A 14,993-nucleotide genomic window follows, 5' to 3' on the forward strand; every position below is an offset into this window, starting at 1 on the left:
TCTATGGTCAAATATAAAGTTTAGGATGTCCTTTAATTGTGGTCTTCCTTTTTGTAGGATCTTCCGGCTAAAATAAAATTAATTTGGGAATTAGCAGGATGTTACATAATAAAAATTATTATGAGCATGAAAGATTTCTGAATTTTAATATTTAAGTTAAACGTAGCCTTGTTGTGCTGAAATTGCTGATTCCGTATAACCCATGGACAAAAACATGATTATAAACCCATAATATTTATGAAAAAAAGGCTCTAAATACCTACCTACAAGGCGATAAGAGACGTATAAAGATTAAATACTTAAGTAGGTATTATGTAATTTTTAAATGCGAAAATGTGGCCTTTCTCCGGCAATGACCGCTATGTCTGTATCTATAATTACATGCCTCAGCACTTCGTCTTCGCTGAAAACCTAAAAAAATTCCTAACGAAAGTAAGAAGGCACTCCTACTTCAGCCTGAAATGATAATGACGAACTTTTCAAAGAAATGTGGTTTCGTTCGGCATTTTAGACGTTTCAAGTTCACTCTGTCCATCCCTCAAGGAATATAGGCGTGATTATATGTATGTATGTTTAAAATAAAACAGCGGCAAGACACAGCGGCGAAGCAATATCTTTCTAAATACCAATCTAATTGATATCTTTATGGAATGTAATAAATTATTGAGTTTGAATTGAAATTAATCATTTAAATAAGTAACAAAAGAATCATATGTTAGTAGTGCTTATTACTATTTATACTACTGCCTATATTACTTATGCTTAAAGGCATGGGAGAGAGTGATCCGATAAGGCCATCATTAAAAAGTTGATGCATACTTACTTACCTAAAATCACCCTTTTGTCGGGTACTTTTGACCTGAACTTTTGCCAGGACATCCTTAATTTGATCAAGGTCATTCGTCTAGACCTTCCCACTCCAGCCTTTCCCTCCACACTCTCCTTGTATATTTACTTAGTCAACCTGCTTTCATCCATCCTCTCCACGTGACAAACCATCTTAACATACCCTTTTTTATTCCTGTTACTTTATCTTCTTTCACATTGCAACATATATCACAAAAAAGTTGTTTAGATAACTTATATGAAAATTAAAAAACTTAGTTCATAATTACCAATTATTAAATTAATTTAAAAAGTGTAGCAAAGTGGTAATTTAAAAATATATTTCACATTTCCTTGACATGTTACGTTATTAATTACCTCATTATCGTAAAAAAAACTGTCTTCAGGAACCGGGGGTCTCCGCGACATCCCGCCATTTTATAAATACAATTTGCGCGGGAAACCGAAATAGCGGCGGAAACGAGCACCTAATTATTGGTTAGGACAAATTCAAAACGAATATTGCATACAATTACACCGCGATTTTAAACTCTAGTACGTTCATATTAAGAATGTTTTATCGGAAATGAAGAAAGGTCACTTATGATGTTATATCTAAACGAGAATATTACGGAAACGATTAGTTTCAGAACCACATGCTGACAGGCAGGATGCGAGGAATTCATTATTGATTCAAAACATCGTCTATCTCGCTTTGTTTAAGGAGGAACTATATGGGAGCGAAAGAGTGAGACAGCGGCACCCGCATCCGGGCGCCGGGTTTGCAAATCCGTTTAAAACTTTATTGAACTTATGTACACAATCATTTTCACAGTAATATAAACCTTATTGTTATGAAATAAGATCTAAAAAAGAACACTCAAACATGGATATAAAATGTTATTAGATAACCAAAATTACAAGCATCTGCGTTCATTCAAGCCTAACATATTGAATGTTTCATTCAGTGTTGGTCGTTCACAGAGAGCGCACGCGTTTAAAAAATAGGCTTCCGCTATATTACGATACCAGTGCTTGTGGGTTGTGCTATTTTAGTGATTATTGAAAGGATTACTTCAGTTGATTTTATGGTAAGATTCCTCAATTGTTTAAAACTTGGCTACTCTAAGGAGTATTCTTAAAATCAAAGCGCAATATTGGATTTGCTTGGGAAAAATCATGAATCACAAGTACGAGTACCTACATAATCCAATTATTAAAGTGATTCATGATGTGGACGAATTAATTAAATAGAAATATTTATATGTATATTAAAATAAGGCGACCTTAATTTTATGTCATTTTATATGGGAATTGTCTTTAGAGATTCGACCTAAGAACTTGAATGTAGAAGAACTTATAGTACCTATGTTAAATGTGGTCCCAATTCAAAACTCTTACTTTCTTCTAGTTATTTTTATTTATTTATATTTGTATAATTTTATGACTGGTTCTAGAATTAAATTTTTACTAATTCAACTAGAAAAAGTTGCCACAAATAAAATTTAAAAAAACATTATTCGAGAGAAAGTTAGTGCTTGTGTAATAAAATAACTACTTTAAGTATTTACTTTTATTCATCAATACTAGCTTATTATCCATAATATTACCAATAGAGAGAATTGCATTTAAAAATGCGTACTTATGTAGTTGTTTGTAACGAATTACTCCATAAATACTGGACCTGTTTTGACGAAATTTGGCACAAAGATAGACCTTCAGGATAGAGGCTAGTTAACTTACCTATTAGTACTTTATTTTTATATTCTTTAACAATAGAGATAAATACTTTGCCTTATAAAGGGTCAGGTCAAAAGTACCCGAAACCGCCGAGCTTGCATGAAGAGAGTTATGAATGTGGATGAAGCGAAGGAAATATGCAGAGATCGTGGCAAGTGGAAAGAGGTAGTCTCTGCCTGCTCCTCCGGGAAAGAGGCGTGATTTTATGTATGTATGTATGTACATTGCCTTATAATTTGTTAAAAAGCACACGGATTATGCAGAAATCATGTAATTAACTAATTAACGTTTTATTTTACATGCAATTCAATCTAGAATCTCATTGAAATTTTGATTTCTATCTAAGAACTTACCTTTTTCATGATACTTATCACCTTTTTCTTTTAATTTTTTTTCAATAGTTTAGGCATGAAAGTAAAAAGTATGTAACGTTGTACAAAGAGATCGTCTACATGATTTGCTATATGTATTACACTCTTGATTTTCAAGAGAAGTAGATGTAATAAAAATACTCGTATAACAGACACCGTCAATCATAAATCAAATTTTTATGAATCATCCATCCGCCATCGGATAAGACATCAATTTAAGCTGCATGCCGCATTTCCTTCGTCTTAAACGTCACGGATGTGGAGAGAGCGCGGGAAACGGGAAACAATAGCATAGACAATAGCGGCAAATTGGCGCGAATTAGACTTTCTTCTTTTGACCGAGTTTAGAATTTTCTCGTGAGATTTTGCTCAGCATTGCTTTGGATTCTTTTAACTGTAATAAACGATTTTTAACTGATTAGAAACTGTGATTTTGATTGAATTTTTAATAAATTTATTTTACCATAATAGTAGTGCGGGATGTAGTTTACTGTAAAAAAGTAATAACTTTGTATTTTAGTGTTGGTAAAATTGTGTAAATAAATGAATAATTTACTCACAATGCGTAACTGTAATATTGCCATCATTCAGTTATGATATTTAGGTGTTTTTAGATTATAAGGTTCTTCCTCTTCATTATAATTTACTGTTCCCCTGGGAATTTTCATGATTTATGTAAGTATTATAGGCTAACTTTAAAAAAATGATTCTGCAATTTCCCATAAGTATTTATTATCCAATGACCCAGTTCATTTTCTGTTTTAAAATGTGTTAGATATTAGACTTGACTCTTCAACCGCTAAATCCGTTATTTCCGACAACCGCAAATATTTTAGAAAATCATTGATGTCTCTGACGAATCTTCACACCAAGTTGTATCTTGCGGTAAGACCGGTTTATCGTCTGTGTGATGTCTGTCAGTCACCAATCTAGCACACCTCGTGATCAATCTGTTTTACAAATTATAATATTGACCTGCTTTGTTTGTCAAGGTCGCTTTGAAACAACATTTATCGTCAGTCAATATTTCCTACAGGTATACCTATTCGCAAAAATTGGAATATTATAAGACATAGGAGTAGGTACATATCGTGTGGTTTCTAATACTTTACTAGAGATAGAAATACTCTATTTATTTTAAAAAAGCGACTAAAAGAAATGGGCACAATGGTTCGGTAGTCAAAAATAAACTTTTATTGTTGTACAATAAAAATAAGGTATAACAATTTTACAATAATTTTTTTTTGGCTGACGTATATGACATGTTTATTTTTATAAAAATAAAAAAATAAACTATTCTAAATTACAGACTAAAAATATTATTATTTAAATTTTGGCCCCTAGGAAGGGTTCCCATGATGCAGGCAGCATTCCCGCGCTGTATTGCAATACCAATACGCTGCGCAAGGGTCACCTGTTGCCTCCTTCAGACGTTTGCTTTGGGCACAATCATCTAGTGTAGTTTTCACCATGAACCAATATGGGTTAAGTTCTCCTGTAAAGGTTGCGGCGGTTAGACGAGAGTCGCTTAAAAACGGACTTGCCTTTAACCTAGATTGATTAAAAGGCGCACGTCAGACTCAGTTCTAAAGACCTAAGGAAGTAACCATGATAAACGCCTGAAGGAAGAAGATATACTTTATATCGTAACATATAAATACATGATCTGAACGAGGTCAAATGGGAGTCGTATCGTATAGTTAATTTGCTGTCTACTGGATCCATGGTCAAAGTCGAGTCCGGGCTTCTCCCATTGCAACTGAGACAAACACTAGGATAAAGACATACTGCGTATCTTCCATTTACAGATTGCTCTTTTCAAAACCTTAATAAAATTCCTAAGACGTCCATAAGAAAACAAACAATTATCCATTACACCGTTTTAGGCCGCCCAGACGCCTGCGGGTAATAAAAAGCCGACGTTCCTTTTTTGAAACGAGCGGAAGTGTCGATTTCGATTATGGAACGTCCGTCCGTTGGCGGGAAGGTCGGTTTCCTGTAAATGTGGCGGGAACAGTGGTCGCGTTTTGCCCTGTCGGTTGTTACTAAAAATTAAACATACATACACACATAAAATCACATCTTTTCCGTCACGGGGTAGACAGAGCAACAGTCTCCAAAAGAATAAAAGGCTCTAGGGCCCGCAATGATGGAAACGACATTCAAATAGTGACAGGTTGTTAGCCCATGGCCTAAAAGGAGAATCCTCAGTTTGTATTATATTAGTATACATATAGTTCTGTCCCTTTCCCTTTATTGACTTTTACAATATGCACGGGCAGAGAAGCACCATTCCCAGCGAACGGTAAGACGCGTTTATCTAGGTTTTGAAGTATCATTTAATTTGGGGCTATTTATTTTTCCATTCTTAAATATCTATTAGAATGTAGCTAACATCGAAGAATATCTGTCACGCCGTGTAAGCACCAATTTGAAAGCACTTATTAGCTGCCGCCATAACAATACTTTCACCGCGCATGCGCCGGAGGACGGAAGTGCGCGACGAACAGAATCCTACCAGCTGCGCGCGCAAAAAATAACGCACGCGTTGTTTCTGTAATGTGCGGTTGGGAACCGCGGCTTCACCTGCGTGAATTAAGTTTTTATTCCTGCCTCAGTCTTTAACAATTAACTTAGGAACTTGTAGTGCCTTTAATTGTTAACTTAGATTCCTGAATTTCACTTAAGAAAAAGGCATTTTCTTATGTATGTAGTAAGAGGCTACGAAGTAAAGTAATAAGTTTATTCTAGATCTAAGTAAAAAAGGGTCAGAGTTAATGGACTTATTCGTATTCAAGTGATTCAAATTAAATAAATCTACAACTCAAATGACATGCTTATATTATACATAAACAACGCCTCTTCCCCGGAGGGGTAGGCAGAGACTACATCTTTCCACTTCCCACACCTTCCATACCTTCTTGATTTTTCTGATTACCTCTCTAATCTTATATTATACTCCTCTCTTATACTCCAGCTAAAGTTTGTACTACGTTTGTTACGTAAAACTCGCAAGGTTTTCAAATTATACCCCACATAGAGCCAATAAAAACCCAATCATATTAATTTCGAGCACACAAAAGCAGAATTGATCAGAAAACGGAAATCCAACATTACGGCAAGGCTGCCAACTGTTATACAAACAGTGCTGCCAACAATGCGATAGGATGTCCGCTGTGGGGATACAAAAAGTTTGGACTCCGGAAACGGATGTGATCGCGAATAGAGTTAATCGGTTTTTGTTATGTCATTTTATGTTTGATTTCTGGGTTGTAGCGAGTACTATACTTAAAATGTCCTGGCTATAATCCTGTGTGGAATGGCCTTGGATTGGGTGAGTCAGGTTTTTACACGAAGCGACTCTCGTCTGACCTCCGCAATCTTTGCAGGAGAACTAAACCCATATCGGATCATTGCAAATCAGATGATTGAAATGTGTAGGTTTCCTCACGATGTTTTTTATCGTTGTAAATACACTAATGAAAGGTACTAAAACCGTAATAACTATGCACATAAAGGGACACAGTGATATTGGGAATGTCAATCAGAACATACATACATACATAAAATTTCGCCTCTTTCTCGGAGGGGTAGGCAGAGACTACATCTTTCCACTTATACTTTTCGCTTCATCCACATTCATAATTCTCTTTGTGCAAGCTCGGCGGTTTCTGGTAAAAATTAGAAATTTATGGAATATAAATTTGTCCCACTGGAATAATGCCTAAAAATAGGCATTTTTTTTAACTAACCCTATTACCTACATACTCGTAATAATCAAGAATTCAAAAGTATCACGAAAAATTTAATAGAGTTTAAATATTAATTTTAGTTTAACTACTTCTCTTTACACTTCCACAATCATAAACATTTAATTTGGTTACAATAGGTCTTAACTATCTAGGTACAGATTGCGTGCACGCATAATACTACTCCTCAAGGAGTCTGAATTATTCCCTAAATATAAATTACGAAAAACTTTTAATAGTCCCATTACCGAGAGCCAGTAACCTATTCCTGACATACGCGGCAACTATTCTTAACATCTTATGTATTTATCATAATTATGGATCTTTCCAGACTTTCACATCGCCGCAAGAGAAAATGCCGAGCCAAACGCGATGCGACCGCGTCCCGCCGACAGATGGCGCCTGGCCGTTTTTCGGATTACACGAAGATGATTTACCGTTAGGTAAGTTTAAAAAATTTTGTTTAAAAAGAACCGCCTCTCATCGATATCCTCTTTTTTTGAAGTCGGTATAATAAAAACTTTTTAAGTGTAACAAACATTTTCTTGCAAACCGCATCAATATCGGTTCAGTGTAACGCGACATAATCGCGGATCCAATTCAGAGCCAACTGTTTTCAAAAGACTGAAAGGCCACGTTTAGCTGTATGGCTTAGTAATGGAATCGAGATTCAAATAATGACAGATTGCTAGTCCATCCCCCACGAGTAGAATCCCGAGTCTATTGGCCTCTCCCATACAACATCCACGGCAAAGGTATGGAGTGGTCCTCTTCTAATGTGACGGACACAACACTACACAAACCTACATACCATTCTAATTAATTATGAAGAACTAGAGGCCGTTCGCGACTTCATTCCCGCGGGGACTCCGGGATAAAAATTAGCCTATATGTTATTCTGGGCCTTCAGCTACCTACACATGTACCAAATTTCATCGTACTATGTTCAATAGTTTTTGCGTGAAAGAGTAACAAAAACCCATACTGACATACAAATTTTCGCATTTATAATATTAGTAGTACCAATTATAAGTCTAGGACCAATTGAAAAAATAAAGAATGTGTATAGTACATTCACCCACCTCCTCTCAGACCCGCGCTCCTGGGGCCGGGCAGAAGTCGGGCGGTGGGTGGCGAGCCGCGGCGGGCTGCCGGAGCGGTTCCCCATGAACGGGAAGGCGCTCTGTCTCATGTCCAAAGACATGTTCTCCGCTAGGGTGCCTCACAACGGTCATGTGTTATACCAGGTTAGTACATTACAGTAATTCTAGTACAAAGGTGCTACTTATTTCAAAAGAAATCTCTTCCAGTAGACCCATGAGAGGAGATATGAATTTTGGAGCAGTATGGCGTGTGCATAAATAACGTTTAACATATTTAACTAAACATACATGCTAATACTTACATAATTAAACATGGAACAATTAAATAAATGACAATATACATTTTTATATATAAAATTCTCGTGGCACAATGTTCGTTCCCGTACTCCTCTGAAACGGCTTGATCGATTCTCATGAAAAATGTGAGCATATTGACTAGGTCTGAGAATCGGCCAACATCTATTTTTCATACCCCTCAGTGATAAGAGTTGTCCCTTTGCGTTTTTATAACTAGAAATTTCTTAAAAATTATTTATATGGCAAAACAACGTTTGACGGGACAACTAGTATGTTATAAGTTATAAACTTTACGATTCCCCCATATCTTTTATTATGCGAATTGTTATAATCTTCAATTCGCTCTTACAACTGAGGGATTTTGATTAGAGCTTGCGTGCATTAGCTTATACACAATTTTGCTAAGCATTGGACAGTTCGAGTCGTGTGCTCCAAATTCCCAAAAAAAAAACATCATCAATCAAAAAATCATACATAAAGTCGCGCCTCTTTCCCAGAGGGGAAGTGACTCCCATGTGACCTCCGCTACCTTTTCAGAACTATTAGGTATTTATGGAAATCATTTTCTTTTCCAGGATTTTAGAAGACGTCTTGCCAAAGCGTTAGCGATACAAGATTTCTTCGAGAAAATGTCTCCTAAGTGAAGAGGTCGCATAACTTAAGAAGAATCAGCCTTATGTAGTTAATTTTAAAGCACTTCAGCTGGTTTGCTTCAGAGCCCGGGTCCGCTTCAAGCTTTGTTGGCTTCGAAGACCTCTCTCTCCCCAATGAGACTGTAAACATCAACCAAGAGAAAGGCTGACAGTCATAAAATAATTCCCGTGGAAAGCTTTATAAACTCAGAATGGAACCTATAAGCGATGGGCTAGCAACCTGTTACATTTCTGATTCTTGTAGCTAAACGTGGCCTTTAAGTCTTTTGTATCTTGGCTCTGTCTACCCGTAAAGAAATGACAAAAGACAAAAATACTACTAGATGTTCAGATTCCCAAAAAAGCGAAGACCTAAGGAACAACTAGTTAATAATTTCTCATGTAAATATTGTACATTTTTACGTTTAATTTTTGTAAATTTTGGCGCCAAATTCTCGCTTCCTATCAGTATTACACATACCATAGATGTTACTACATACATAGACATGTTAGATTAAAGTTTGTATATTTTTGTATCTCTCTAGTCAGGGTGTAAATAAATATTTTTTAATTAATTCAGAAATTGATTTTCACTTCTCAAAGTTATTCCTATTACCTATTATAAATGTAAAATTAACTAGGCCTAAATTTAAATAAACCGATTAAAATAAACTTTGGTAAAGATAAGTATAAATCCCGTATCAGCGGGAATGAAATCAACAGATCGATCACAACCCATCTGGAATAATTATAAAAAATAATTGGGGAGGTGGCTCGCTTTATACGAGATGAAGTGGCAAGTGAAAAGATCTCTACCTACCTCTCCGGGAAAAAGGCGTGATTTTATGTATGTATTCTTGGGGAGCGTCTGTCTTACCAAATAAAGGATCGTGGGCGAACACGCACCCTGGGCTCCTTTCCAGAGAGGGGAGTCCTAAAGCCAGGAGTCCCAAAGTGACGAGTTTATAGTTTATCGAGCGAAAAACTATCGCTGTTCCGTTTCACGTCATAATAAAAGGCGAAACAGCGATAGTTTGCGTGATAAATAAACGGGGGCAGTATAACAATAAAACAACCATAATTCTAATACATTAAATATTTATTTGATATTCTTATAAATAAGAAGGCATTACAAGGCTGGACGACATTTGTACTGTAGACTGGGACGAATGGCCCACGGGTGGGACACTGTTGGCCACGTATTAAATACAGAGTGTTAAAAAGGTTTATATCTATAATTAAGAATTAATTTAAAAGAAATTTAGATTAATTTAATTCAATTCTATCATTAGGCCACACAGCTGAACGTGGCCTTTCAGACTTTGCGAGACTGTTGGCTTTATCTACCCTGTAAGGGATAAAGACGTGATTATATGTATGTATTAATTTAATCTAATTTCGATTAAAATATTAATAAATCATAAATAAAATGTTTAAAGTTGCTGGTTTGAAAAAGCATATCTTCTCTCTCACTCTAACCCTGAAGTTGAGCATAATGTAAGAGGGAGAAAACAAGAGATATTTTTGTCAACTATGTACATTATATTTCAATACATATATGTACATTGAAATTCTAATAATACCCACGACGTATTTTCGGTATTTTCTTTTTAAGAGTTTTGTAGAAACTGCAGCTTAACAATAAAAAAGGTACAATGGCCAGTATAAAACATATACCCTTTTTTACACCTTGTAACTTAAAGGGAACAATAAAAGCGATTATGAACACATTTCTAAGAATTGAAACAGTGAAAAATATTATTATTTACAAATAATAAAGTAAAAACGCACGCACAACGTACCTTTATTTTGTCTCTGACGTCCCGAAAAAATAAAGGTAAGTACGTTACGTTATACCCGAACTATTTATAAATAGTATCATTCAAAGCCAAAGTTTAAAATCAGTTAAAAAGTACAATAAATGGACTAACATTTAATAATAACTTTATTAAGTGACTTGCAGTTGTGTGTATTAAAGTTAAAATTAAAAAAATTGAGCCAACAGTGACCATACGTGATATTTTATTACAATTAACAGAAATCTGTTGTTAGAGATTACAGCGGCCGGCGCGTAAGTTGACCTATCTGACGTGCGATATATGCCACAGGGTTTTATACCAATACGTGCACCTTGTAGAACAGTTGACACATTTTTGGTGCGCATCTTAGATCAAATACTTCGAGTAAAATCAAACAAAAATTAGTCGGTACTTTTTTTCCGCCATTTTAAATTTGTTACCTTTCAAAAATGGATTTTAATATTTTTCAATAAAGCACTCATATATTGTTTTATTATTTGACAATTGTGAGCTTTATTATAACATTTTAAGATCTATTTTGGAACGTACGGAATTTTTTTTGTTTAGATAGTGGAATAAACCCGCATTTGACGCCATTTTGGTTCATATTATGCACCGGGCACTGCTTGTTTTAACATCAAGCGTAGGAGCGATATCCGATTCGTCAATTTAAAACTTCAACGTTGAAAATCAACCAATCGAAACACTGCTTTCGTTGCGACGAAACATGATTGGTGGATATAGTTCATAGACTTTTTATTTTTATAGACAAGACATTGCTTTGCGCAAGGGAATGTTACATGCACTTTTTATTTAAATTACTATCTGTACATCTGACTCCCTAAATTATAAAGTGTGGCTTTTTAAACATCTGTAAATATCTCTGATCAACTTCTGCAACTTTCAAAGATATATGAAGCGAAAAGTAGGAAAATAATAGTTTATTCATTAAGCTATCAGCTGAAGCCAATTTGTATGGAAAGTCGTATTTTTAAAGTTCCTAAAACTCTATACAGCATTTTCATTGCCAGCTACTGACGTTTTTCTTAAGAACTTCGGTGTTTTAAAAAAGCCACACTGTATTGAAAATCACGCAATCTTAATTAAACTATTTAATCGTGAATTTGTCAAACAAGCCACAGGCATGCAGTAACAATTTAGCAAAAAGTGCAGGTCTCATCATTTATGACATATAATTTTGTCAAATTTAATTTAATTACTCCTAATGAGTAAAATGATATGTAAAATTATTGTTTATGTAGTTTTGATTACTTTTAGGCAATTTTCCAGCAATGGGATGGAAATTTAATTTTAGAACAGTTTATTTACATTTGTTAGAGTACAAATATATTTTTCCAAAAGTATAATAAGATCTGCGCATAAGATGGATATTATATTATACAAAATATATTCTGTATGGCCCAAACGCCGTCTCTGATGTTGAAGTCAAAAAAATATTATATTTCATAGATTAAATCAAAAATAATAAAACAAATTACGATATTACTTGCAATGAAATGAAACAAGTTTAATTTATCGTAATTTTGTTCAACCTTCAACAAAAATATTCCAAATACATTTTCGATAAAACTAATTTAAGTACGAATTTCGTGGGTCCAATAAAAATAAACTTAAATTTAGATGTAAGGACATTTTTATTTTTAAATCATTTAATGATTTAAACAAATACACGGCTTACAGAGTACGATATAAGTAGATTTTAGCCATGTTGAAATACGCTATAAAAAGAGAATTTTTGTACAAGAACTGTTTCTCGCAGACTTCTCACATATACAAGAGTTTCTCGCGGTTTCTCGCGACCTTGACTTAAATTAACATGATAACTGAAGTCAGACAATAAAATACTCTGTATATTTCGTTAATGGTGAAGTTCAAGAGAAATCTATTTTTTTTAAATTCAATATTGTATTAGGCATTTGTCTTCCATCTCACCTGATGGCAAGTGACGATAAAGACGAAGATGTTATAATATAGCATATAATACGTATTAATGTATTTCAAGATTATTTCTATACTAAAATATGGTATATTTGGTCGTGAATATTATTGTAATTATTATACTCTTACATATACTGGCTCAAATATGAATTATCAATAAAAATATTAGTAGGCCTTTACATTTTTAGTTCCGTAGTCTGAATGTGAATATCCGTCAAACTGTCTGATTATTATTATTATCTTAAAAAACTGCTACTCAAAATGTTGCAAATACAATAGTTTAAAAAAAACAAAAATTCTCCTTTATTTAAAATTAATATTTTCGTAAGCCTAAAGGACAAGGTATCACATTAATGATTGAAAGCCTACCAATTAATAGAACGTAGTTGTTATAAGAAAAAAGAAATCTTTTTCACACAGATATTAGGTTATGATTAAATTTCAATGGTGAACAAATACCTTAAAACTTCTTAGTTGTGTGAATAGTAGTTTTTTTTTAGTATGACCACCTACGGAACCAAACATTACGATTCGCCTGACAAGCTCTTTACCGGTTACTATATCATTAAACAGCTGCATGATAAGATTACATTTTAAATATATTTAAATCGAGTTCAGATCAAAAACTACTATTTTATAATTATTTCAATTAATTTATCTAAAATATTTACACATAATTTTATTATATAACGCATAACAGTGCTAAATTTGAGACGTCAATAGTAATAATAAATTTAAGTACAAACTAGTGTCCGTTTTAAAACAAATAATATCAGATTTAAAAGATATTATCGCTTCCTTCTTGTTATGATGATTCTATTTACAATTTTTAATAAAATAAACTTAAATATCTTGATTTTATATACAAAAAAGCATTCACATAATTATCGTTATATCAATTATAAATATAAATATAATAATTAGTAGATTGATCCATCGATAAGTCAAAATAATAGAAATATTTCATAAAACCTAAATTAAAAAAAGAAACGAGAACATATCAAAATGATAAGCAACCTGTATTATATATTTTTTTAATATAAATTGATTTAAATCTGAAATTATTTGCTTTACAGACGTGATAATCAAAACATGGTGATCCACCGAACAACTAGAAAAGGTGTGACGTTGCAGAACTTGACTGAATTTATCTCTGTCAAAACTTAACTATAGTCTACTAGCTTTTGTCCGCAACTTCGTTCGCGTCCCGAGGAACTAATTGCATACCAAACTTTCGAACAAACATTTAAAACTCAATCAAGATCTGCAACTTACCATTAAACAACACGTAACAACCGCGAATTTATTGTGCTGGGTTCACGAGATATGTGTGATTAGACTTACAAACACACAGTCACTGACTGGTATCGTAGGCCGTGATAGTTCTACTTAAAAATTGAGAAACAAAAGTATTGCAGGCATAGATATTTCGGAATAATACGAGACAATAAAGGCCGTATAGAATGAAACTTAAGAAATACTAACTAGCTAACAGCAGTTCCGTCCGCGCGATTTTAGCGCCACCCTCAAAAGAATACAGAGTTTTCGCAAATTCCACGGGAACTATAGTTTTTACCGGGATGAAAGGTACCCTATATCCTTCTCCAGACTCATAATTATGCGTAATATTTCAAGAAGAGTAATATTTCAACAAAATTAATTCATTCTGCAATCTGTTAATTGATTTTGGTTTTGATATTAATTCAGGAGATAACCTGTGAAGCGGTAACAAACAAACAAACACTTACTTTCACTTTTATTATATATAGATTGGCATTAAAATATACAGCTGAACGTGGCCTTACTGTCTTTTCGAAACTGTCAGCTTAGTCTACTCCGTAAGGGATAAAAATATGATTATATATATCTACAGTCCAATATTATTCCGAAATTTATGTTTGCAGGCAAGTTGGGAGGCGCGGTGGGTTATAATGACACGACACGTCGGCCCCTTCGGTAAAGCGGGTTCACTTTAAATGTTACCGATAAAAACTATTGGTAAAACATGTACACTTCTCCTTACACCTTTATTTGACGAGATAAAGTGAAATCGTGATTAAGTCTCGAAGCGCCATAAATAAATAAATTCCAAGGAACAGATTACACAGACTGAGTTAGCTTTGATGTAAGTTCGATATTTGTGTTACGAGATACTAACTCGACGATAGTATATTATAGCATAAATACTTATATAAATAAACATCCAATGTTATGAATGTGGACGAAGCGAAAGAAGTATGCAGAGATCGTGGCAAGTGGAAAGAGGTAGTCTCTGCCTACCCCTCCGGGAAAGAGGCGTGATTTTATGTATGTATGTATGTATAAACATCCAACACACGGATCATATGAGAAAGATCGTTTCTCATTATACCGTGGCGGGGATCCGAACCCGGGACCTCCGGTGTCACAGACAAGCATTACCGCTGCGCCACAGAGGCCGATATATCGACTAACCACATAACAATAAAGACTAACATTATAACTTAGTTCAGGCACCAGTCTTTCATATTCATATTCT

At 34.3% G+C, this 14,993-nt stretch overlaps 1 protein-coding gene across 1 annotated transcript; it reads left to right on the forward strand.

Annotated features, from left to right (window-relative positions):
* The first annotated feature begins 1,797 nt into the window (after positions 1–1,797).
* LOC106138903 (transcription factor ETV7) lies at positions 1,798–9,226 on the forward strand. Its single transcript, XM_013340196.2, has 4 exons — positions 1,798–1,916; positions 7,017–7,128; positions 7,778–7,932; positions 8,661–9,226. The coding sequence occupies exons 1-4, from the start codon at positions 1,914–1,916 to the stop codon at positions 8,727–8,729; spliced, it is 339 nt and encodes a 112-aa protein (XP_013195650.2). The 5' UTR covers positions 1,798–1,913; the 3' UTR covers positions 8,730–9,226.
* Positions 9,227–14,993: the final 5,767 nt, after the last annotated feature.

This window comes from Amyelois transitella, chromosome 30, assembly GCF_032362555.1.
Source record: "Amyelois transitella isolate CPQ chromosome 30, ilAmyTran1.1, whole genome shotgun sequence".
In the NCBI taxonomy this organism is placed as follows: domain Eukaryota; kingdom Metazoa; phylum Arthropoda; class Insecta; order Lepidoptera; family Pyralidae; genus Amyelois; species Amyelois transitella.